Source organism: Lepus europaeus, chromosome 3 (genome assembly GCF_033115175.1).
Source record: "Lepus europaeus isolate LE1 chromosome 3, mLepTim1.pri, whole genome shotgun sequence".
Lineage (NCBI taxonomy): Eukaryota > Metazoa > Chordata > Mammalia > Lagomorpha > Leporidae > Lepus > Lepus europaeus.
In genome coordinates this window covers 86,112,219-86,139,074 of record NC_084829.1, presented here as the reverse complement: position 1 = coordinate 86,139,074, position 26,856 = coordinate 86,112,219, and the positions used below count along the sequence as shown (strand labels likewise).

The 26,856-nt window shown below is 43.6% G+C and overlaps 1 protein-coding gene across 1 annotated transcript; it reads right to left on the bottom strand.

Moving 5' to 3' along the window:
- Positions 1–6,652: 6,652 nt before the first annotated feature.
- Positions 6,653–22,576, bottom strand: PM20D2 (peptidase M20 domain containing 2). The gene is made up of 7 exons (XM_062186496.1): positions 22,060–22,576; positions 19,555–19,703; positions 15,366–15,508; positions 13,151–13,305; positions 11,107–11,242; positions 9,024–9,131; positions 6,653–8,812 (listed from the first exon to the last, which is right to left on the bottom strand). The coding sequence occupies exons 1-7, from the start codon at positions 22,522–22,524 to the stop codon at positions 8,658–8,660; spliced, it is 1,311 nt and encodes a 436-aa protein (XP_062042480.1). The 5' UTR covers positions 22,525–22,576; the 3' UTR covers positions 6,653–8,657.
- Between the last annotated feature and the right edge of the window lie 4,280 nt (positions 22,577–26,856).

The following is a 26,856-nucleotide window of genomic DNA, read 5'->3' as shown; positions in this document are numbered from 1 at the left end:
AGTTTAAATTTCTGAGGTTTATTTTTTAGGTGATTGGATGCTTTGACCCACTAAGCTAACCAAAGCTCATCTTACACCTTCAGGGAAAAAAAGATTTGTACTCTATGTAGAAAGCCAGTTTAAACAAAGAAACAGTTTTTCTCATGAGGCACTAATTGTTTAGCTATTGATAAAACTCTAAAACCTGGGGCTGGCGCTGTGGCACATTGTAATAAACCACTGCCTACAGCACCGGTATCCCATATGGGCACCAGTTCGAGTCCCGGCTGCTCCGCTTCCCATCCATCTCCCTGCAAATGCGCCTGAGAAAGCCGTGGAGGATGGCCCAAGTGCTTGGGCCCCTGCACCCATATGGGAGACTTGGATGGAGTCCCTGGCTCCTGGCTTCAGTCTGGCCCAGCCCAGGCCATTGCAGCCATTTGGAGAGTGAACCAGCATATAGAAGATCTCTCTCTGTAACTCTGCCTTTAAAAAAAAAAATCTTTTTTTAAAAAAACCAAAGCCTATTTTATCACTTTCACGTTACTACATGGAATTACTTTGTATTCAAGTTGGAAATTCAATACTAGAATAAGGGACCTAACTCCTACCATGTATGATTTTCATTGCTATTTTCCAGCTTCTGAGACTAGTAAAACAGTCATTTTTAAACAGAACGTTATAAAAATTTTAAAATTCACATTATTTTAGTAACATGTGACATATATTTAGTTGAAAAGAAAACCAACATATACAATACTGATGAATTTCTAGAACATACGGTACATCACCGTGTTGGGCACATTATGTTCTACCTACATATATATTTTTCATTATATCTCCATATATGTCATGAAGAAAAATAAGACAATTGTTGTTAGATAACCTTTATTAGAATTTGAGGTTTTTCATACACTGTAAAATGTATCTATTAAAATATCTGATGCTCGTAGAGACTGCTTACCAATATTAACTTCACAGACATCAAAATGTAGCATCCTCAAGTATGTAACTGGACCACACAATGCTGCTGAAGTTATAGGAAAAAAAAAAAAAAAGGCTGTGTATCGTACCTTACAGTCTTATACCATTAAGATCATTTATCTTACAACAAAAATTCACTTTGAGAGTTTGGAGGCCAGTGCTATGTAGGATATTTTCCAAAAGACTAAAGAAGCACTTCAGGTAAAAAGTTGGAAATGTATAAAACACAAACTGATTGCCAGAAAGGTTTTTTCAAAAAGAATATATTATAAAATTAGATAACCATTCTTTAAGACTTTTACATCATTTTTTTTAAATCCACACAGATTGCAGTGATTCAGGTATTTTTAAATATTTTAGAAAAACTTCCAAGACAGTAGCTTTCAGATGTTCCCTCAATCCTAGTGTTGCGCAAATAAAATAATTCTTGTGAGAACTTGACCACCAACAACAGGCTTTTGGACCATGTCTTACTCTTCTTTTCACAACCACTGCTTACCAAAAGGGACCCCTCAACAAATGTTCATTTGAACTCAAATGCTGGAACTGTAACAGCTAAAATGTCCACATAACTACCAACAACAAATAAGAGTCCTTTGGGGGATTGTGAGTGATCAAAACACACAAGGCTATACAAGTATTCATAAACACATATGTTTCAGTTTACACTGGGTGCCCTTGCTCTTACAAGCAATATGAAGAGACTTAAAAGGGAAACATTTCCTGAGTGATTCACATAATATAGGGAATCTGTTAAAACTAAAGGGCAGTCTAAAACTCTGAAGAGGCAAGTTATCCACCAGCCAAACTCAGTCCTGCGGGTATGTAACAATTTAGGAACTGATTGTACAGCTTGAGTATCTCTAATCAGAACACCTGAAATGCTTAAAGCTCTGAAAGTCTCCGAGTGCCAGCAGGACCCCCAAGTAGAAAATCCACACCTGACCTCATGTGGCCTGTACAGTCCAAACACTCGTGTAGTGGGGCAAGCATTAGGCACAGCGGTTAAGACGCTGCTTGGATGCCTACATTCCAGATGGAAGTGCCAGGTCTGAGTCCCTGCTCTGCTTCTGACCCAGCTTCCTGGAAATGCACGTCCTGGGGGGCAGCAGGGGGACTCCAGTGCTTGAGTCCCTGTCCTACGTGGGAGACCCTAACTGAGTGCTGGCTCTTGGCTTCGACCTGGTCTAACCTGGCTATGGTAGGCATTTGGGGAATAAATCAGCAAATGGATCTCTCTCAGATAAAATGAAAACAAACATGCAAAACAAAATGAAACAAAACAAATCAATATACATACTAAAAATTTTGTATACAACTATCTTTAGGTTATGTAACATTCATTATATAACATAAATGAATTTCATGTTTATAAACCTTTGGGTTAAACCCCCAATGTATCTCATTATGCATATGCAAATATTCCAAAATCAAAAACTGAAAGACATCTGGTCCCAAGCATTTTGGATAAGAAATACTCAACCCAGGGCCAATGGGGTAGCTTAGGGGGTTAAGCCACCACTTGCGACGCCAATATCCCATTTCAGAATGCTGGCTTCAATTCCAGTGCCTGGGAAAACAGCAGAAGATGGTGCAAGTGCTTGGGCCCCTGCTACCGTATGAGAGACCTGGATGGAGTTCCTGGTTCCTGGTTTCAGCCTGGCCCAGCCCTGGCCATTGCAGCCATTTGGGGAGTGAACAAGCATAATGGAAGATCAATTTCTTTCTTTCTTTTTCTCTTTTTCTGTCACTTGCCTTTCAAATAATTTTTAAAGATTTTTTTTTAGAGACTTATTTTTCATTTTAAAGGCAGAGTTATAGACAAAGAGGGAGAAGGAGAAGGAGAAAGATCTTTCATTTGCTGGTTCATTCCCCAAATGGCTGCAACAGCTAGGTCTAGGCTAGGCTGAAGCCAGGAACTCCATCCAGGTCCCCTCCAAGGGTAACAGGGGCCCAACTACTTGCGCCACTTTCTGTTGCTTTCTCAAGCGTATCAGCCAAGAGCTGCATTGGAAGTGGGGCAGCTGGGACTTGAACTGCTATTAGTATGGGATGCTGGAGTCACAGGTGGCAGCTCAGCCCCAGTGCTGGCCCCCATAAGTAAGTCTTTTAAAAAATGAAAAAAAAAAAAAAAAGAAAAGAAAAAGAAATATTCAACTTGAAACAAAAAATACTCAACCCATGTCACATAATTAATTGCTTTGTACAGGTCCCATATACAGGTCTGCTTCCTTTTTATTTATTTATTTATTTAATTTTTTTTTGAAAGGCAGAGTTAAGAAGAGGCAGAGGCAGAGAGTCTTCCATCCGCTGGTTCACTCCATAGATGGCTGCAACGGTCAGAACTGCAACAATCTGAAGCCAGGAGCCAGGAGCTTCTTCCAGGTCTCCCATGTGGGTGCAGGGGCCCAAGCTGGGACTCAAACTGGCGCCCATATGGGACACCAGTATGGCAGACGGCGGCTTTACCTGTTACAGCATAGCACGGGCCTCTCTGCTTCCTTTTTAAAAAATTTGACAGGCAGACACAGAGAAAGAGAGAGACCGAAAAAGCTCCCATCTGTGTGGTTTTACTCCCAAAAATCCCACAGTGGCCAGGGCTGGAACAGACTGGACTGAAGCCAGCAGCTGAGAGCCAGGAACTTAATCTAGGTTTTCACGTGTTGCCTCCCAGCGTCTGCAGTAGCAGGAAGCTGAAGCCAGGAGGGGCACTTGGTATCAAGCTCAGACACCGCTTTGTTAGACACAGGCGTCTTCATCAGTGTTTCACCCATCAAGCTAAATGCTTGCCTCCTGCTGTCAAAACCAGGTCACTCAGGAGAGAAATAACGTTCCATTTGGTATTGGGTTTCCATCATTCATTTAGACCAAACCTCTCAAAGTCTATTACAAGCCGGAAGCTGAAGTCTGAGGAAAAGGCTTTCGGTACAAAGTGTGGTCAAGGCATTTAATAAAATGCTCTCCAGAAGAACAGGGCCACCTCAGGTAACCCCGCCAGAACCTCTAGTTTAGGTCAGAAACTGTAACTAGGATTCAAGAGCCGTATCATTGTAAACTTTGCACTAAGTCAGCCTAGCCCTCTTCTATTCTCCAAGTTGTGGAGACGGCTACAACCACACAATTAAACTCATCGAAGCACCACCATCTGTTCCCAGAGCTATTTCAAACTCTGAGGATTCCAAACAAGGCAGCAGGAGGACATACTCAAAAAGCACTAAATACTTACCAGTAAGCTACTCTGCTAGATATTGCAAGAGATGAAAAATACACACATACAGACGTATTTTAAAAAGGCACTGGCTTTAAATATACAACCTAGTGGAGGAGTAATATGAGGGTGCTTCACAAAGCTCCTGCAGAAATGGAAATTAAAAGATAATGTGCATTGTCCATGAACTTTTTGAAGATTCCTTGTGGAATCACCAAACTTGTTAAGTGACAATAAAATGTTCCCATTTGAACTAATTCTGGGAGAAAAAAAATCTGTCTCCTTCGAAAACAATACACAAAGTTCTAAATTTCAAAAAACCCTGTTCATTTCTCAGTCTCCTAAAGATCAAGCATTCATCGTCCAAGAATCAGAGCTAAATGGAACCTGTCCTCACCTAAAAGTCATCCTGTTCACCTACAGTCGAGCGTTTCTCTTCCAGAATCCCCAGCACTGTATCCAAAAAAGACCAACCAACGAGGGGAACTCGCCCCGAGTGTACATGTTTATGACAACTCAGCAGTCACTCAGGAAACATGGACATTGGAGAGGGAACAAAGAACTTCATTCCCAAAGGCAAAATCACCATCACAAAAGCAGCCCTCTCCGAAATTCAAAGGTTGCTTCCTCTGAACTTCAGAATAAACTCCAGTGTTCATGGACTTATTCATCCTTTTTACAGTTCAATTAAAGCAAGAAAGAGCCTGTAAAAACCTCTACTATACTCAATAACTGTTAAAGTAAAATAATGTAAAATAGCAGAGTAAGTTTTCCTCCTGATAGATCTATCAAGAGAAGACTCAAGATCATCAGTTCTCAATCTTTGTCCCCGACATGATAAACCTGACCACATCCTAATGTGTAAAGCCATACTTTGACTACATTTTTTAAAAATGGAAAGAGAAATATCACAGAAGCCCAAGTGACCTGAATCCTAGTGGCAGGTGGGGACGGGTTTCTCACTCTGGGTTACAGCAGGGAGCAATCGTGCAGACTTTACCTCACTCCCAGCTGCAATTTCACATCTTGTTCCTCCATGCAAGAATGTTCATCAGAGGGCCAGTAACCGGTAACAGAATATGTCAACCTTGAACTTTCGCTAGTTAGTCATCAACAGTAAATAATGCGCACACAGAACACAAACACTTTTTATGAGTGACGTTAACTTGTGACACTTCACAAAGCACAGGCTGTATCAGTGTGTTGGGACATTCAGTTATCATTGTTCTAGAATTTTACCAAGGCTGCAGAAAATAAAATTGCACTCCTTAAAAGTCTGTATAGGAATTTGTATTTGAGAAATTTATAAAGTTGGCAGTTAGGAAACTCATTCCACTTAGCTAAATGAGAAGTTTCACACGTCTAATTCTTAGCCTGGAGCTTTTCCTGATGCCTTTGCCCCCTTCTATAGGAAACAGACACCAACCCTGACTAATGCAGAGTATAAATAATCGGACGAGGGTGACATGGAGCACCAAGTGCCAGACACCGATATGAACAGTCAGAAGCCCGGCTTGCAAAGAGCAAAGGCTAAGGGCACTCGGGTGGCCGTCTGCTCGGGTGAGGTCAGTGCTAAAAGGAACACATTTCTAAGCACCAGAAAGTCCAGGGAGGACAAAACGGCTCAGGTGCCATCAGCTCAAAGTCAACTGGTCAGGGCACTGCGGCCTAAATCCCTTTCTCAGCGCTTTCCATTCAGAGGCCTTAAGTTTTATCCTAGGAAAACTGATGATAGGCTGCAAGTCAGAGAATCAGGTTTTGTTTTGTTACACAGAATAGGAGCTAGCAAAGTTTTTGATACAGGGCCAGCCAGTACACTATTTTAGGTTCTGCTAGTCATAGCACCCGATCGCTGTGCCTTCAAAACAACACTGCAGGTGGGTGTTGTGCCACACTAATCACATTCCACATCTGAGTGCCTGGGATCAAGTCTGGCCTTAGCTTCCTACTCATGCCCCTGGGAAGCAGCAGATCTGGCCCAAGTGCTTGGGCCCCTGGCACCCCAATGGGAGACCCGAATGGAGTTCCCGGCTCCAGGCTTCAGCGTGGCCTAGCCCTGCTGTTGTGGGCATTTGGGGAATGAACTAGCAGACGGAAGACTTCTGATCTCTCTCTCTGCCTTTCAAATAGACCTGTTTTAAAAATGTAAAAACCACTCATTCTCAGCAAGCTGGCTGTATTTTAAAAGGCAAGCTGCTCAGCAAAACATTTCAGAGGACTGAAGGGACCAAGGGATAAGGGATTGAATCTTACTCTCCAAACAGCCAGCCGGACACTCAGAGGGCCCGAAGGACTTGCTCCTGTTCCTCTCCTACCCGCTCCATTCCTGGAAGTCCTACTCTCCCATTTCCGAATTCTCCCTAAAATAAAACTGTAATAGTCACAGCTCAAAACGCAGAGCTTTACTATATTCACAGCTGAAAACACCGGTTTTACCAGTACTTTTCACACTCTTACCATCTTCAAGAAATTCACATGAAATTAAGAATCAGGAAAAATGCACCATTTTAAATTAATACTGGGCTAGCAAGAGGCTTAAGGAGGCTCACATTCTGTCTTCCAAACTCAGCCAATCACAGCATGATCCAGCCAGGCTGGGCAGTCTGGCTTCCCAGCAGAAGACTCTAGAAAGCTGCAAGGCAGGGAAAACCAGTTGTGTGACGTTGAAGATTCAAAACAGCAGAGCTCAAAGCACAGCCAGTGCTTCTCTCTCTCTCTCTCACCCTCCCAGGACATCCTGGGTTACGATGCAAATAGCTCAGAGGGAGAGTCCAATCCTGCCAGTCTATAATTTTTCCCATGACCTGACTAATTCAAGAATTCCTTGAACACTTCTCAGAGCTCATGACAGTGGTCCTCCCTCATCCACAGGAGACACAGTCCAACACTGACCAGTCGATGCCCGAAACTGTGAACCTTATGTATACTGCTCTTTTCTATACATAAGCACACGGACCTAATGCTTCTTCCATCTTGGATTTCAGTACTTATTATGCACAGTGGCTGTACTTCTGAAGTTTGAAGTCCGACAGCAAAATGAGCACCAGTTTCTCTTTCCTTCTGCACAATTTCACAGACAGAGTTGTTCTTTTTTAAATTTTTTTTTAAATTTTTGACAGGCAGAGTGGACAGTGAGAGAGAGAGACAGAGAGAAAGGTCTTCCTTAGCCATTGGTTCACCCTCCAATGGCCGCCGCGGCCAGCGCGCTGCGGCCTGCGCACCACGCTGATCCGAAGGCAGAAGCCAGGTGCTTATCCTGGTCTCCCATAGCAGTGCAGGGCCCAAGCACTTGGGCCATCCTCCACTGCACTCCCGGGCCACAGCAGAGAGCTGGCCTGGAAGAGGGGCAACCGGGACAGGATCGGTGCCCCAACCAGGACTAGAACCCGGTGTGCCGGCACCGCAAGGCGGAGGATTAGCCTGTTGAGCCACGGCGCCGGCCACAGAGTTGTTCTTACCAGGCATATCAGCAACCTCAGTATAGGATTCTTTCTCCCTTTCCTTGTTCAGCCGAAAACTTCTAGCTTTTCACTTAAAGGACACACTCTATGGCTTTTCTTTGGCGTATCTGAATTAACAGCATCACCACTCTTCTGCTTTGGGGCGTGATTAAGTAAGATAAGGGTTACTTGATTGCAAGCGCTGTGCTGCAGCCAGTCTGATAACCCAGATGGCCACCCCGTGGTTGACAGGCAGGTGGCGTAGGCGGCACGGAGATCATCGGTGGCCTGAGTGGGGTGGGGGTGGACTGTGAGATGTCACCATGCTACTCACATCAGCACATAGCTTTTAAAACTGAGGAACTGTCGATTCCTGAGATTCTTTTCCATTTAATATTTTAGGACTGCAGTTGATTATAGCTGACTGAAGCCACGGGAAGAACAACTGTGCATATGGGGACATTACCCTCCATGTAAAACAAAGAACATTCTCAGTTCCCTTCAAATCGCCAGAACCAACGCTGACTCTTTGTACTTGATTTCCTGGCTGTTTCCCACAAGCATTTCTGAATGAAAGCCACCTTCAGATGCTCTCTACACCAAAACAGAGGGTCAGGTTTTCCACAGCAACTCTCCCTAAAGGTAGAAGTCGAATGTAAAACTACTTAGAAGAGAATACCAAGAACTCTTTCATGGGTGTCAATGCTGACTACAAGCCTTGAAAGCTCTTATAATATACTTACACAGCATATAAGTGCCTAAAACATAACCACTGGTAAACTTTGCATCATCCAGGTGGATAAGAAATGGCATTACATACCAGCTCCTGAAATACCCACAATCTCATCAAGTCGAGATTTACAAAACTCTTCATTTTGCATAAGGGAGTAACATTTTCTGCACATCCAATCCTCACTTATTAGAAAAGAGGCATCTGACTCCTTTAGGATTGAAAACCAAGCATGCCGTCTTTCATTAAAAAAAGATTATAAAGAAAAAAAATCATCACTTCTTAATGATTCATAAGTGGCTCCTAAGTCTTCCTCTCATTCTACTTTATTTAAAAACTGTTCTTCCTGAAGTTTCAACTTAAAGTCCTCTCGGATTCTTTCCAGCAACTCTGGTTTAAAAATAACGTCCAGTGCAGTCATGGCCAGCGCTTTGGCTGTGCGCAATGTGTAGAACTGAGCTTCTTGTGATCCTAAAAGGCAGAGAAAATAAAATATCTTCATCTTAACTAAAAATTACGTTATTTGGCTTCCCGAGGGAGCTCCCTACATCTAAGTCGCCTCTCCAATGCCCACCACAGTACAGTATTCTAGGTAGTGATCAGCTAAAGTAAACAGTGAGAAAGACAGCCACACTGGGGAGAGAGAGAGCACATGCCAGAACATTCACGGCTGACCACTCACCTGCAGCTGCGGTATATTGCTCAGTATGGTTCAAGGCATCAGATCCAATGTAAAAATAGGGATGAATCCCAGGAACCACAAAAGTCACATTTCCAAAATCAGTAGATCCTTCCAAAACACAAAATACTGACACTTAGTTAAATGTTTTTGACTGACAAGGCTATAACCAGAATTCTGCATTGGGTGTAGCTGTCCGCCCTGTTAGAAGAGACCTTGGCAGGTGAACTTAAGAGTCATCCACGTGCTCATGCTTTCACCTCCCTCACTCCAGGTTGTTTACATCTCCGTCAGTCACCACAACCGCGCTCCCAGGGTCCCGGAGACCTGTCCCCTCCCAACCCCACAGCCACTCCCACTGGACCCTGCCCTTCCTTGTCTACTGTCCTCCTGGATAGCACTTTGCAGCTCCGTTTTAGTTTTCCATTTTCATTGGGTTATTTGGTTAATGTCTACCCTGAGTGGATCTGACCACGTGCCTTCCCTCCTGTAGCTAAACTGCTGACAGAGGCTAGGGCCAAAGTTGACGACCGTGAAGGCTGCCCTACACCAAGTTCATGGACTCCAAAGCAAAGCTGACCTCTGCATGCTATTCAGAAAACAACTCCTCTCAGGAGCAATCCTCTTAAGTATCTTCCTTTAAAAACTATTTTCTGTTCCATATCTCCCTCAAGTTTGCATCTACTCTGTTTTCCTTGAAAGATAACGTTCTTGAAACAGAGCTGCCTTCCTCCACCATCTCCACTGTCTCACCATTCAGTGCAGCAGGTAAAGTGAGATCCAGTTGGGTCCCACCAGCCATCAGATGTTTTTTCTTCCCAACTACCCAAGAGTTTCTCATTGGTGCTCCGAGGGCGCCTGGACCACACTCATCTCACTCCCACTCACACCTGCCATGATTTCCTCCTCCTCCCTTCCTACGCGTTCTCTCCTCCCTCGGCTTCCGGGCCTGCACCCTCCTGACTGCCAGGCTCTCTGCCTCTCTGTGTCCTCTGGATCCCTTAAATGCTGCAGGCCCCCAGGACTTCCTCTTCAGGGTCTTTTCCCTCCCTGGACTCAGGCAACCACATGAATACCTATGTTGTCGATTACTTCCCACATAGCAGCAACTCCTAAATCTCCAACCCAGACCTTCCTGGGGGCTCCAGATTCAACAGGCTGCTAAACAGCTCCACTAAGAAATCCTATAAGCACCCCGAATTGAACACGCTAACAGCTGATACCAATCTACTTAGCCCAACCTCTTTATTTTGAACTCATCTCAAGAAACAGTAGCAAGTTCTTTGGGAGCAACTTCCTCAACATCCATTATTGTTTGAGGAGACATCTCTACCTTGCAAACTTATTAGTAATATACTTTTAAAAGGAAAAAAATATAAAATGACACGATTTTTTAAATTCCAATATTTGTCTGTCAATCCCTAGAAACTGAAAGGACCCCAGATAAAGAAGTACTTAGTAACTTGCCTATTATGATAACTGAGGATGAATTTAAATTCTATGTCCCACTTTAGTAGATTTGGATTAAAATCCGAATTGAGGGAGGTCAGCTAGTATTTAGTGCACCAACTTAAACCATGGCTTAGGGCACCTGCATCACCTATGGGAGTACCTCGTTTGAGTCCTGGCCATCCCACTTCTGATCCACCTTCCTGCTAATGCACAACCTTGGGAGACAGCAGGTAAAGGCTCAAGTAGTTGGGCCCCTGCCAACCACATGGGAGACCTGGATTGAGTCCCATGCCCCTTGCTTCAGCCTGGCCCAGCCCTGGGTGTTGTGGGTATTTGGAGGAATATACCAACAGATGAAAGGTCTCTCTCTCTCTACCTTTCAAATAAAATAAAAGTAAATCGAAAAATTAAAACCAAGCAAATTTAGACCTTAGAGATATTCAGATTACAGACCAAAGAGTAGGTTGACATTCTACACTCATTGAAGAGCCCATCAGCTTCTTTCCCCTAACCATTATGAGAAAACATCATTAAAAACATCAGCAATACCTATCTCCCAAAACAGTAAAACCATTTAACCAAACACAGTTCTCTTCCTCAAATGGCTCAATATGTAATAAAAGAACTGAATTACCTGAAGGGCCATTCAAAGTTGCTTCTTCTGAAATGAAATCTATTCCCAGTTTTTTTCCATTTTCAATATAAGCTTTCCATAAGCTTTTATTGGGAAGAACATTGTAATAATCATGTGCTCCACCTTTAATTTCTACCTAGTTAAAAAAAATCACAAAACAAATTTTGAAATAAAAACCTCAAAATTCACTATCTAATTTTCAAAGCAGTGATGGTTCTCTAACAGGAGGAGAAAAGGGAAAGCACTTCTCCTTCTAGATGGAAACTCTCTCAAATCTCTTTACCTTGAAAAAAATGTATATTTTCTCTTTTATGTTATATATGTACCAAACACACAATGTCACCAAGCTCTACAGTAGCCAATAAGAGCTTGGAAATTTCTATTTTAATCAGCACCCCTAAGGAATTCTGTTGCAGGTGGGTTTGAAAAAAACCACACTCCATAGGGTTGGAATTATGACGCGCTGGGTTAAGCTGCTGCCTGCAATGCTGGCATCCCAAAGGAGTGCAGGTTCAAGTCCTGGCTGCTCCCTGCTAATAGGCCTGGGAAAGCAGTGGAAGATAGCCCAAGTACTTGGAACCCTGACACCCATGCGGGAGACCCACCAGATGGAGGTCCAGGCTCTTGATGTTGGACTCGCTCATCCTGGGCTGTTGTAGCCATCTGGAGGGTAAATCAGTGGATAGATCTCTATCTCTCTTTCTCTGTCTTTCCCTCTCTCTAACTTGCCTTTCAAATAAATAAAATAAGCATTAAACAAACAAACCACACTCTGAGGAACCCTGCTCTAGGATTCAATCTCCAAAAGGAAGTAGGCTTCACTAATATCCAACATACAAACTGACCCTGAAAACACAGCCTGGTCTGAAAGGAATGATGATGGGGTGGGTGTCCGGTGCAGCAGTTACGACACCACCAGGGATGCCACAGCCCACACTGGAGTGCCTGGGATTGAGTCTTGGCTCAGCTTCCTATTCCAGTTTCTTGCTGAAGGGCACCCTGGGAGGCATCGGGTAATGGCTCACGTACTTGGATCCCTGCCACCCATTTGGGAGACCCTGATTGAATTCCTGGCTCCTGGCTTCACCCTTGCCTACACCCTGCCATTGCAGCCATTTGGGGAGTGAACCAGCAGATGAAACATCTTTCTCTCTGTAACTCTGCATTTCAAATACATAAGTAAATAGTTTTTTAAAAAAATGAAGAAACAAAGTGATTGACTTCATGGCTGAACTCAACAAGGCCTTGTGGCCAACTTCTGTGACTATTTCACTTCCATTCCAACAAGCCCAAAGTATTTACATCCCTACTACATGGTTACATGAATTATTCACCAAAAATAGGCTTCCTGGTTCTGTCATAAAATAGGAACCATCCAGGGCAATTCTACAAGCACAGCTGACAATTAGGAAGGAGGAAACCTGCAGAAAGGCAAGGACGCAAGTACAGCAGCGTCAGTCATCCCCATCATGAAGCAAGACCACTTGTAGTCTTTCCTATCGCAGGCATTAAAGTAAAAGGTTGGGGCCGGTACTGTGGCGTAGCGGGTACAGCTGCTGCCTGCAGTGCCAGCATCCCATATGGGTGCTGGTTTGAGTCCCGGCTGCTCCACTTCCGATCCAGCTCTCTGCTATGGCCTGAGAAAGCAATAGCAGATGGTCCAAGTCCTTGGGCCCCTGTACCCATGTTGGAGACTGGGAAGAAGCTCCTGGCTCTTGGTTTTGGATTGGCACAGTTCCAGCCATTACAGCTATTTAGAGAGTGAACCAGCAGATGGAGGACCTCTCTCCCTCTCTCTCTCTGCCTCTGCCTCTCTGTAACTACTTTCCAATAAACAAATAAATCTTTAAAAAAAAAAAAACAGTAAAAGGTCTAAGAATTCAACACTTGCACATTAACTATTCAGCCAACCCAAATTGCATGTTGACGACATCACCAAATGAAAAGGACGCACAATAGGTTTCCATCATACTTCATATATAACTGCCCCAGCCTGCCTCTATACCTTTGAGTCTAACTTAGAGTAACTCTTAAAGGTTCTTACTGTGCACCCTGTAGCCAAAGCTGCAGCTCTGAAGCAATCTTCTGCCTTTTTGGTCAAAACTTGAAGCTCTTTCATTGAGGGTGCACGGAAGTAATAGATTAATTCAGAGTAACAGGGAATGATATTGGGTTTTACACCACCATTTTTTATTATACCTACGAAAAGAATCAAATTACTGGAATTAACCTTGGTGACCACTTCCTTAAATTTAAACACACCCATATAGTTTTCCAGCCAATATGACATAGAGATCATTTTAAATTATTTGCTTTATCAATATGCCAAAGACTTTGATATGTTATACAACAAAATTTTTATATGCAGGGTATTATTTTCTCACTAGTTGGAAAAATATATATAAAGTAATTACTTATATAAATTTATTCTAAGAAAAATATATAATGTTAACAAATTATATGAGATTATTAAAAAATACTGTTAGAAATTATCTAACCACAAAAATAAACATAGTAACATCTTAAGCTTCCTGGAAAATATTTTTATTTCAGTAGGCTTTGTTTCAGTTGGACAATTTGATAAACTTCTGAAATAAAAAAGGGGGAAAACATGAGATTCTACTCATATGCACGGATTTCAAAAATGTTTTAGACCAAAATAAATTGATGTCATTTTCAATGAATTTTTTTGAAGTGCCCTCATATCATTCCCCTTGTACTTCAAGAATTCCATGAATGCTTTAAAATGGCATTTAGCTAGGAAAACAGTTTTCATGCCAAAAAGAAATCAATGCAGGGCAAGATCACAAAGTACTCTAAACAGTCAAGGCAAAGCAATTTATCTATTATACAGAACAAAGACTTGTTCACCGAAAGTAAGAACTAGAATAGATACGCAAAAGTAATTTCATATGACCTACTCTAAAAAATATTTCCACATATCCGATTTGTTCCTTTTAAGAAAACTAATGCAGGAGATTGGTAAAAGTACAATTACAAACTGATTTCAGCCTATAGCAAGATCAGGTAAAGAACAGGTATCAAAGTATAACAATTTCCTGAATCGTAAGAAAATAAATTAAAAACAAACTTCTGCCTTCAAGAGAGTATTTATTATTGTATTTTTATAATTATAATTAATTAAAATTATAATATAATTTTAAAAGATGTTACTCAGGGTTGATACTACCAGCCTGCAGTGCTGGCATGCCTTATGGGCACTGTTTTGAGACCCAGCTGCTCCACTTCCAATCCAGCTCTCTGCTATGGCCTGGGAAAGCAGCAGAGGATGGCCCAAATCCTTGGGCCCCTGCATCCATGTGGGAGACCCTGAAGAAGCTCCTGGCTGCAGGCTTCAGATCAGCCCAGCTCAGGTCATTGTAGCCATTTGAGGAGTGAACCAGTGGACGCAAGACCTTTCTCCCTCTCTCTGCCTCAGCCTCTCTGTAACTCTGCCTTTCAAATAAAGAAATAAATCCTTTTAAAAAAAATTACTCAAAATTTAATAGCACTTGAATAAATGAAACCAGTAATTATTACACTGTTTATAAACTGAAGAAAAACATTATTTTATCATTACCTTTTAACAAATAATCAAGTTCTAATTTTCTTTTTTTTTTAAAGACTTATTTATTTATTTGAAAGTCAAAGTTATACAGAGAGAGGAGAGGCAGAGAGAGAGAGAGAGAGAGAGGTCTTCCATCCGCTGGTTCACTCCCCAGTTGGCTGCAACGGCTGGAGCTGCACCAATCCAAAGCCAGGAGCTAGGAGCTTCTTCTGGGTCTCTCATGTGGGTGCAGGGGGCCAAGGACTTGGGCCATCTTCCACTGGTTTCCCAGGCCATAGCAAAGAGCTGGATCGGAAGTGGAGCAGCCAGGTCTTGAACTGGCACCCATATGGGATGCCGGCACTTCAGGCCAGGGCATTAACCCGCTGTGCCACAGCGCCAGCCCCAAGTTCTAATTTTCAAATCCCACAGAAAGAATGTTGACTTCCTACGCAAAACCTTTTATCTCTGTTACTGAAAGACGACCATTCCATTTATTTATCATAATTATAGTTGTCTTCCTACCCTTGTATGGACAAATAGCCTAAGATGCAGCTACATGAACGTCTGAAAATATGTTTAAAAGTTCACAATATTCATATGAAGTAGGTAACATTTTGTGAAATGCTTTTTAAAGATCAAACAGTAAGCAGTTAAACTACATCGAATATACCAAGCACCATCTGGTACACCGAGTATTTGGCATTCATACCGTGAGCTCTCCAGGCTGGTTTCATTTGCTGTCTTAGCACAGACAGGTTGTTGTAGGCGAGAACCGCTGCATCTAAGGCATTTACTCCTTCCCAGGGGTAAGCAGCAGCGTGGGACGCTTTTCCATAGTATTTCACAGTCATGCTAGAGAATAAAGAGCATCTGAAGTTACTTCTCCCATTATCACTAAAGTAAGAGAACTCAGAGGTACCCAGCAGTTATTCAAAATGAGATCGCATTGCTGGAACTTTGACGTGTAAATGATCCACTTGTGTTACAGCGCGCTCTTACGTAACATAGTGCCTGACACAAAGAAAGCATTCCGAAAAGAGAAAGAGAACTCTGCTTACTCAGACTAAATCTGTACGCAACCCAATTCAAACTGATATGCACTACTGCAGTAGGGCTAGAATCACAAGCCAAGGGCTCTTGTCTCCTTTTATGTTGCACTGAGATACTTCTGTACCAAAGGTCTGCAAAAACACCTAATCCTGTCTGCAGAGGGGGAGGCCAGGGAAAGACAAAAAGGAAGTCACATTTGAAGTAGGCTAGGGCGACCTCTGAAGATGAAGTTTTATTTACAACTCCCTGGAAGATACCCTAGCATTAGGTCAGTTAATCAATAATGTATTAATCATAATTAATAAACCAATAATGTATTGATGTTCCAAAATATACATTATATATTATATTAATAACCAATAATTTACTAACGTCCCAAAAATATATATCACTAACTATATCTATTACATATATTAATGACCAAGAATTTTTAATGCCCCAAAATATATGTATCACTAATATTTTAAGATTTCATAAACTGTTTGTTACTCTATTTGTGATTGCTTTCATGCCAGTCTACATACTCAGATACAATTAAAAAATGGGTTTAGAAAAACAACTGCATATTAGTTACTTATAATGCTCAATGATTTACTTGCTTAGTTAACATTTCTTAATCCTAATAGTACTTACATTCAGATTATTTTGAAAAGCACTCTGAACTCTTTTTATGTCTGTCTCTTTTTATGCTGAGACAACCTACATGACATGTTTTTTCCTTAGAAACAATGCTTCTGGGAGACCGTGCTGTACACAGCAGGTTAAGCCACCACCTGCAGCTCCCGTGTCCCAGATCAGAGGGCTGGTTTGAGTCCTGGCTGCTCTACTTCTAATCTAGCTCCCAGGTAATGCATCTAGGAAAGCAGTAGAAGCTGGCCCATGTACTTGGGCCCCTGCCACCCATGGGGGGAAACTGTGATAGGTATCTGGGCTTCTGGTTTTAGCCTCAGCTAGTCCAAGTCACTGTGGTTTTTTGGGAAATAAATCAGCAGATAGAAGATTCTCTCTCTCTCTCTCTGTAACTGCCTTTCCAATAAACAAATAAACCTTAAAAAAAAAATGCTTCCACTCCAAGTAAACCACAGTCAAAATAACTCCAGAGCCCAAGATAACATCAGTCCCATGTCTTATAAGTCCTGGACAAGCAGCAGCCAGTTAGATCCAAAGTAATCGCCAAATTTGTTAACATTTCTCCATTTCTAAACCATCCTTAAAGAAAACCATCAATAGGGCACCGCCATTCTCATGCAAGTCCAGCAAAGCAACCATGCCACCTGGATTCATGTTCTCATCAAGAAAGAACTGGCAGAGGCCGGTGCCATGGCACAGTAGGTTAATCTTCCACCTGCAGTGCCGGCATGCCATATGGGCGCAGGGTTCTAGTCCCGGCTGCTCCTCTTCCAGTCCAGCTCTCTACTGTGGCCCGGGAAGGCAGTAGAGGATAGCCCAAGTGCTTGGGCCCTGCACCCGCTTGGGAGACCAGGAAGAAGCACCTGGCTCCTAGCTTTGGATTGGCGCAGCGCTAGCTGTAGTGGCCATTTGGGGAGTGAACCAACGGAAGGAAGACCTTTCTCTCTGTCTCTCTCTCATTGTCTAACTCTATCTGTCAAATAAATTGAAAAAAAAAAAAACTTAAAAAAAAGAAAGAACTGATTTTTCTTGAAATCAGCAAGGATCTGCTTGGTTTGTTCTGTAGCCCATTATAAAAGCTTTCACTTTCTCTGGTCTCTGTTCTTCAAATCTGCCCTTAATTGATTTTGGACAATTTTTTTTAAAGCACTGACTTTTTTTAAGATTTATTTATTTATTTGAAAGGCAGAGTTACAGAGAGGCAGAGGCAGAGAGAGAGAATGAGAAAGAGAGAGAGGTCTTTTATCCCCTGGTTCACTCCCCAGTTAGCCGCAACGGCCAGGGCTCCACCTATCCGAAGCTGGAAGCCAGGAGCTTCCTCCAGGTCTCCCACTTGGGTGCAGGGGCCCAAGGACTTGGGCCATCTTCTACTGCTTTCCCAGGCCATAGCAGAGAGCTGGATCGGAAGTGGAACAGCCGGGTCACAAACCTGTGCCCATATGGGATGCCAGCACTGCAGGCAGCAGCTTTAACTCGCTGTACCACAGCGCCAGCCCCTTCATGTAATTGTTGACGTACTTCTATGATTCTTTTGTGAGTTTCCTGCAAGCGTTTGTCCTAACAGTGTCAATGCCTGTGATCACCGTGCTGTCTACCTTAGCCCTCGAGGGCTTGGGCAGTGGCACTTCCGCCAACGAGCGCATCATCACTAATCCTCCCCTGTTCCTGTGGCTGATGAGCTCCTCCTAGATAATCCTGATGGCACCAGAGCAGGAGCTGAGAGCTCTGGATGGCTCTCAGGGAGGCAGGCTGGGTGGGAAAGCTGCCTGATCTTTTTAATGGGCTAGATTCAGGAGTTCTCTGAAAGCTCATGTCATTTCTCCACTGAGCCTCACCTATAAGACTCTAGGGTACTTGTCATTTCCTACATTTATAACTTCTTATTGTCATCACCTTGAAACTAGAATTTATCAAAACTGTTGATAAATATTATAAAAAGGAAAAAGAAGCCCTTCACTTCTTCCAGGTTTACTTCTATTTATAACTGATGCACAACTGCAGGAAAAGAAATGGTGGGGTTCCAGTGCGAGATGCTTGAGGACAATCTAGATGCACCACTGGGAGGGTATTTCCCTACTGCAGGGAGAACCCAGGGTTTTCCTGAAGCAGCTGAGCAGTGATTCCCTGTGACTACAACACTAACTGGACCACTAACACTACGGCTGAAATTTCTCCTGTGAAAAATTCAAGCCACTTAATGATGCATCAAAAAAGTGGGTTTCTCAACACAGAGAAAGATAAATAGGTTTCAGTACCAAACCAATCAATCTGAAAAGCACAGACTGACAAATTCCACTAAAATCCACAGCTACTGGAGCCAACTTTGTGGCTTAGCAGGTAAAGCCATCACCTGCAATGCTAACATCCCATATGGTCGCTAGGTCCAGTCCTGGCTGCTCCACTTCCAGTCCAGCTCCCTGCTAATCCACCTAAGAAAACAGCTGAAGATGGTCCAAGTCCTTGTGCCCCTGCATCCACGTGGGAGACCTGGAAGAAGCTCCTGGTCCAGCCCTAGCTGTTGTGGCCATTTGGGGAGTGAACCAGCAGATAGAAGATTTCTCTCTCTTTCTTTCTCTCTCTCTAACTGTACCTTTCAAATAAATAAAAATAACCCTTTTTTTAAAAAAATCCACAGCTACTCAGGTTTCTGCATCCCCTCTCCATACATAATTTATCCTCTTTGCAGAGAATCCAAATAAAAAGTATGTTTTCTTCCCAAGTATACACTCTCTTTTCAGTTGCAAAGACAACTCCTTGAATGGGACTGAGAATGGAAGGAGGAGAAGGTGAAGGAAGAGGGGTGGGAGAGTGGGTGGGAGGGTGGGTATGGTGGGAAGATTCACTATATTCCTAAATCTGTACTTATGAAATGCATTAAGTCTGTATTTCTTAAATAAAAGCTTTCTTTAGGGGGGAAAAAAAGACAACTCCTTATCAAACTAATCAAAGAAACTATTACTCTCAGAGTTCAAATTAGATCACAAGCATTAACATGTTCTATTTGATATTCCTATGCTTTTGAGCACAATTTTAATACTCCAATTATAAACACCATTAACTTTTCAATTACCAGAGGCTTGCCAAATGTCATTCAGTGTAAATTACAAAGTATCACATCATTATCTTTCAATTTATTTCAATTAATGTTTTAAATGGGTAAATGTCAAATATTCTATGGCCTGTTTTCCACTAAGTTTACCTTCAACTTGATTACTTACTCGTGTTCAGCCACATCCGGTAGATAAGCAGCGTTCTCCTGGGATGGGTGGGCCATAAAAACAACATCAAGGTTTTTAAAGGCCCCTGCTTCAATTAAATCAATTTTGCCACCACCATCTTCTTCAGCAGGGGTTCCCAGGACAACGACCTGGAAGGAAATAGCTATGTCAGAGCAAAACAAGCAAAAAAAGTTCCTCGTAGGAAAATATCAAATAGGTTCCCTCGCATATACATATTCACAATCTACACGGAAGTCCTCAAACTACAGAGAGAGGTTTTCTTCTCTGATACTTATACAGTGGTCGTAAATACGATGCTAAATTCATTGTAGAATCTACATAGTCGAGCCAACTTGGTATAAGGTATGGATTAGAGACACTGCAGAAGCCTTCCCCAGTTTTATAGCGAGTTTATATAACCCACGGTAAATATGAAACAAGTTACATACTACATACCTACTTCCTCAACTTTTGTTAGAATTCATTTCTTAAAGCTTCTTCCTGGGCCTTTTAGTACATGCATAACGACCCAGGAGGACTTCACCGGCAAGGAACTGTCCAGCTCCTTGCTAGTTATCCTCACAACACCCCTGAGGTAGGTGAGCACTCTGCCCAGCACTGTGGGAAGGTGGTTCTGAGGGACAAAGTGGACAAGTCTTCAGGCAGAGCTGGCATTAGCAGAGGCCTTGACCTCCAGGCCTGAACTCTGATTCCTCACTGAGCTCCCTACTTACAAGGTCTTTACTCATTAATCCTTTACGAAAATCATTAAACAAGTCTTAATACCATGGTTAGAAACGACCAACTATTACACAAACTTACTAATTCGATTCCACCAGTTCAACCAGGCAGATTTATTGGTCACCAAACACCTAATTAAACAAAAGAGAACTTTACAGAATAAACATTTTACTTTGATATTTAAGCTTAACTTCTGCAAACAGTTCTTAAAAACAAGCTTAAAAAGGATCGATAAACAACTAATATATTTTCAAGGTCAAGTACAAGAAAGAACACGAGGATACAAGCTTGAAAAAGTCTTGGCTTACAAAGGAATCGGCTTAAATCCCACTTTCAGGTAAGGCAGATAACTTAACCTTGCTAAAACTGAGCACAACCATTTGAAATTAGAAATTTATGCATTTCCCAAAGTCTAGCTTTCTTTAGAAGCTGTGAAGCACCTCAACTCTTTTAAGCTGCTTGTTACTCTTAACATCAAAATTTGATGATTTTTTTTTTTTTGGACAGGCAGAGTGGATAGTGAGAGAAAGAGACAGAGAGAAAGGTCTTCCTTTTTGCCGTTGGTTCACCCTCCAATGGCCGCTGCGGCCGGCGCATCATGCTGATCTGAAGCCAGGAGCCAGGTGCTTCTCCTGGCCTCCCATGGGGTGCAGGGCCCAAGCACTTGGGCCATCCTCCACTGCACTCCCGGGGCCACAGCAGAGAGCTGGCCTGGAAGAGGGGCAACCGGGACAGAATCCGGAGCCCCAACCGGAACTAGAACCCAGTGTGCCGGCGCCACAAGGCGGAGGATTAGCCTGTTGAGCCACGGCACCGGCCAAAATTTGATGATTCTGTTGCTGGCTACTCAAGATCTTTCATAAGCTTCCGGAAAGTTCATCTCTCTCCAACGAGTCATGCAATGACAAAGGACACCCCCCCTCCAGAGCGAAACAAAACAAAAGCTAATAAAATGCAAAAACAAGCCCAGAAGCAGAAAAGAGAAGGCAACTAAAGAGAAAAAGCCACAAAAGATGGAACTGTTAGGGTCAAAGGGGAAAGGTTACTGACATGGGGAGGGGAGAATGAACTATGGAATATTAAAACATTTGTCTTCCCTTTAACCTGAATGATGATTGAATCTTAGCTCACAGAATGAAGAAAATACCATCTGGAAAAACAGAGTAACACAAGATTAAACTTGCCTATGACAAGCGTAAAACGGCATTTCCCCCTTTACAGACAAGACAGAGATATTTCTTAACATCATGAACTAAACATTCTGACTTAAGGACGGACTCCTCGACTTAGTTAAGGCTTTCGCTTCGTCATTGGTACACTTCTAGCGGCTCCGCGGTCCTGACGACTGAAAACTTCCTGTCTAAAGACTCTAAAGCAGCTCCTATGACCTCCATAAACAAAAAAGATCTCCCGGAGCTCCTTAACGAATTAAAGTGAGACTGTAGGTTTCCTACCAAAAATGATTTCCTCTAGCGATTGCATAATGTTGTCAGCAAATTGCGGTGGCCTCGGTTACCAAAAATAACCCGTGAGGACAATCGGGCCCGGTTCTAAGCTCCTTCCTAAGGGACGGTTCGTGGAGTTGTTTACGACTACAGAAGGGGTTACGAAAGTCTGCAAAATGTCTCTGGTCGGCAACTCGGGAACCCCTGCCTCTCCATCGCGGGGTTTTGCTCTGACTTTGGGCAAAGGCGACGGCTGCCGGCGATCGGGATGCGCAGGGGAGCTGCGCTCCTGGAGTCGCGCGCCCCGGCCCCACCTCACCTTGACCGGCGGAGACGCTCCGGGGAGGCCCTCCAGGGCCCCCTTCACGCCCAGCGCGGCCGCCGCCCCGACCTCGGCGATGAGGTTGTGGCCGCAGGCGTGGCCGATGCCGGGCAGCGCGTCGTACTCGCAGAGGAAGCCCAGGTGCAGCGGGCGCGGCGCGGCGCTCTGCGCGCGGCCGCCCGGCGACTCCCACTCGGCGCGGAAGGCCGTGGGCAGCTGGTAGTGCGGCTGCACCGCCCAGGAGGCGGCCGGCGGCTCGCGCTCGAAGAAGCGCGTCAGCACTTCGTGGGCATGGTGCTCCTCGTAGGCCAGCTCGGGCTCGCTCCAGATGGCGCGGCTCAGGGCCCACAGCCGCTCGGCCGCCTCTTCGATGCGCTCCGCGGCGCGCAGCTTCAGCAGCTCCAGCTCCGAGACGCCGACGCACGCGCCCCCCTCCACGGGCCGCTCCTCTCCGGGTCTCATCGTGCCCCGGCCGGCGACCTGCAGCCCTCCGCTAGCTTGCTGGCTCGCTCGCTCGCAGCGGCTCTCTGCACCCTCGCTCGCGCGCACTCCCCAAGGCCCTCCCCGAGCCCGGGCGCCGCCCCCAGCGCTCCCGGGAGCTGTGGTCCAGTGGGCGGGGAAGGCGGGGCTCGGGGCTGGACTCCGGACTTGCATCTCCTTGGAGGTCCTGGCGTTTGGATCATCCTCTAGGATCCTGATTACTTGTTGTTTTGCTTCTTGCCCTCAGCAGCAGAATGAGGGTGGTTTTACTGGTTAAGAGCTATCGGAGACAGACGACGTGGAACACTCAGCTGAAACGTGCTATTCTTTCTAGAAACAGTAATAAACATATTGTACAAGGCTTTTAGTTTCCAAAAGAAGAGTATCAATATTGAAACTGTACAAACAACACTGATCTATGTACTTCACACACTTGAATTTTCGGGTCTGTCCTCACTTTCTTCTCCTTGGGGTTGTATTATCTAAAAGCTGCCACCGATCTGCACAGTTTTCTCATTAGGATAAAAACTAAGTGTTCCACAACACCCGCATTCTACAGTAAGCTCTCAATATGTACTAGTTATGATAGTTTATTTGAAGAAAGTAGAACTAGGAATTTAAAATGTGCTTAAAAACCAAAAAAAGTTAAAAAGTTTATGGTAATATTCATACTGTGTTGTTGATATGGATGATGGTTTAACAGTAACAGCTTTGATAGAGAACATATGACTGGTTGCATTTACAATTTTAATTGATGCTGAGCTCAAGTAACATGATATGTGCAGCTGGTGTTCACATTAAAACAGGGTTTTAGATTACCCAAAGAGGAAATTCAAGATGTCATGCTCTTGTTTTTCTCCAGGGTGAAGCCCCAAGTGTGAAATGCTGTTGTTGATGGTAGGCCTATTAATAACATCCGGGAAGTTCACATTCTGAGATTTTCCACATATTAAAAGCTTCTATCCTAAAAACTTGCCATGGGACTCCAAATCCCATTAAGTTGGCAGGTACCAATGCCATCTTACAAGTTATCAAAAGTGATCAGTTTAAGTTCATAACTTATCATAAATATAGGAATAAGTGTCAAAGGGATCACATAAATAAGACCAAGAGTCTGCTAATAATAAATGATAGAATTGAAAAGGAGTGAATGGTCCAACATGGGAAGCAGGACACACGGCAGACTCATAGAGTGACAAATGCCCTAAACAGCACTCTGGCCTCAGAATCAGCCCTTAAGGCATTTGGATCTGCCTAAAAAGCATATGAGAGCATTTCATTCATGGAAAGACAAGATACTGTGGCAACAAATGATCTATATGAAAGATCTCTGTGAGTGAGATCCTGGTGGAAAGAAGGGACCATCAAAGAAGCAAGTACCTTTCTCTGGAGAGAGGAGAGAACTTCCACTTTGATTATGGCCTTGTCTACATAATGTCAGAGCTTATGGACTCAAGAGGCTTCCATAGCCTTGGCAGCTCATGACAAGAGCCCTGGGTGATCGCTTATGTCATAAATAAGAGTGTCAATTGTTAAATCAACAACAGGAGTCACTGTGCACTTGCTCCCCATGTAGGACCTCTGTCCTTAGTGTGTTGTACTATGAGAATTAATGGTAAAACTAGTCTTCAAACAGTACTTTATACTTTGTATGTCTGTGTGGGTGCAAACTGTTGAAATCTGTTGATCTTCTGTATATAAAGATAATTAAAAATGAATCTTAATGAAGAATGGGAAGGGAGAGGGAGTGGGAGGGCGGGTATGGGGAGAAGAAGCGCTATAACCCAAAAGCTGTACTTATGAAATTTATATTCATTAACTAAAAGCTTTCTATTAAAAAAAAAAAAAAGCCGTGGTTAGCGCTGTGGCTCACTTGGTTAATCCTCTGCCTTTGGCACCAGTATCCTATATGGGCGCCGGGTTCTAGTCCCGGCTGCGCCTCTTCCTGTCCAGCTCTCTGCTGTGGCCTGGGAAGGCAGTGGAGGATGGCCCAGGTGTTTAGGCCCCTGCATCCGCATGGGAGACCAGGAGGAAGCACCTGACTCCTGGCATCGGATCGACATAGCTCCGGCCGTAGCGGCCATTTTGGGGGTGAACCAACAGAAGGAAGACCTTTCTCCCTGTCTCTCTCTTTCACAGATATCATTAAAAAAAAAAACTCTGTCAAAAAAAAAAAAAAAAGCTTATATCGGATGGATCTCCCCACTCTATCCAATCTCTTTCCTTAATTTGTCACAACTGGGGCTGATGCTGTGGCATAATGGGTAAACCTGCCACCTGTGATGCCAGCCTCCCATCTGGGCACCAGTTTGAGTCTGGCTGCTCTACTTCTAATCCAGCTCCTTGCTAATGTGCCTGGGAAATCAGTGGAAGATGGCCCAAGTACTTGGGCTCTTGGATCCACATGGGAGACCCAGAAGAACCTCCTGGCTCCTGGCTTCCTCCTGACCCAGCTCTGGCCATTGCAGTCATTTGGAGAGTGAACCAGCAGATGAAAAGCTCTCTCTCTCTCTCTCTCTCTCTCTCTCTGTAACTCTGCTTTTCAAATAGATAAATAAAAATTGTCACAACAAGGTTAAGGAGGACACAATAATTATACTTTTTTTTGTGGGGGGACAGGCAGAGTTAGAGAGAGACAGAGAGAAAGGTCTGCCTTCCATTGGTTCACCCCCAAACGGTTGCTATGGTTGGCGCGCTGTGCCGATCCGAAGCCAGGAGCCAAGTGCTTCCTCCTGGTCTCTCATGCGGGTGCAGGGGCCCAAGCACTTTGGCCATCCTCCACTGCCTTCTCTGGCCACAGCAGAGAGCTGGACTGAAAGAGGAGCAACTGGGACAGAACCCGGCGCCCCAACCGGGACTAGAACCCAGGGTACCGGCGCCGCAGGCGGAGGATTAGCCAAGTGAGCCGTGGCGTTGGCCCACAATAATTATACTTTTTAAAGCTAAGGGAAGTTAACATACACAAAGACTGTGAAATGATGGGGTAGTTTTGTTTTCTACTCTGTAAGTTAATAGTGCCAGAGTAAATGTCACATTCTAATCTGAATACATTGTCTTTCTCAGTGAACACCCTGAGAGTCAGCCCTAAAGACAATAAAAGTGGTATTAAATTCCTGGACCCCTTAGGCTGCACTTATAAACCCTGTCGGGTATACTTCTAAGATCTCTCCTGTCTATGAGATTCAGTATTGTGCTCCATTAGTTGGCTAAAAAACCAGGGCCCTGTAAAAACAACATTTGCAGAACAGTTATTCTGTGCCAGGTACTGTTCCAAGTGCTTTACATGTATTAACACATTTAATCCACCGAACAGCCTAGGAGGTTGTTAATGTGATTATTTATCATCGCTTTACAGACAACTGTCCAAGATTACACAGCTAGTAAGTAATGGACCAAGTGGAGAGAAGAAGCCAGAGTCGGCCTTTAGTGGACTGCTTTAGGCCACCAGTCTTATTTGTGTAGCTGGAAATCCAAGTTCATAAGTGCATCTACAGCTCATCTGTTCATATCACAACTCACAACAGTCACCCATTTTGAAGCAATTTTACTGCAGCAACTCTCCCTGCTGTCATCAGTAGAACCCGTTTGTTCTCATCAGTCAGCAATGAACAGAGCCCTTACAACAGAGTAAGGGCTGTGTATATATTCTATGTACAGGCTGCTGTTTATACCGCTTGTTGCAAATCAACGAAGCTGTACTTGAGGTAGGGAAAAAATTGCTCCAAGCTCTCTGTGTGAGCATGAATGCGTGCATGTGTTAAGTTTCTTTTGTTGATACCTTATATGTCTTACTCATGATACTGTGGGCCCTTGAATCCATTTATTGAATAAATTGCGATAATTTGTTGAATGCATATCTTCCCCCTATAGTGTTCAAACTCATTTGTTTTACCATTGTATTCTCCAGAACCTATTTCCATATGGTTGTGTTTCAGAAAAACTCGTTTTATAAGAACTGGCCACCAAAGGTGTAAGGTACCAAGAGACCAAAGGAAGAAGCAGGCAGATTCATGATTACACAGAGTTAAATTTATTAGGGACCCAGGACAGAAGTATTTCTTCCACAGCAATGAGACAAGAAGATCCCCCTATGCCACAAGGCAGGAGAGAAATAGTTTATGTACCAAGCTAGAGAAAGGTGGCAAACTGGAACCTACTTGGACTTTCTCAAGAAATATCAACATTTCAGACTTCACATAACAGATATTCCAGGGATCAGTTCCCAGCAGGTAAAACTTGGCAGATTATTTTTACCGCTTTACTCCAAACAGTTTGAGATGACTGTCAAGGTCACCTACAGGATAAGATGGCAGG

Coding starts and splice junctions, on each gene's coding strand:
- PM20D2 (XM_062186496.1), bottom strand. CDS start 22,524: ATGAGACCCGGAGAGGAGCGGCCCGTGGAGGGGGGCGCGTGCGTCGGC. Junction 19,704..22,059: donor GAGCGTCTCCGCCGGTCAAG/GTGAGGTGGGGC, acceptor ATTTCCTTCCAG/GTCGTTGTCCTGGGAACCCC. Junction 8,813..9,023: donor GCAATATACCGCAGCTGCAG/GTGAGTGGTCAG, acceptor TCTGCCTTTTAG/GATCACAAGAAGCTCAGTTC.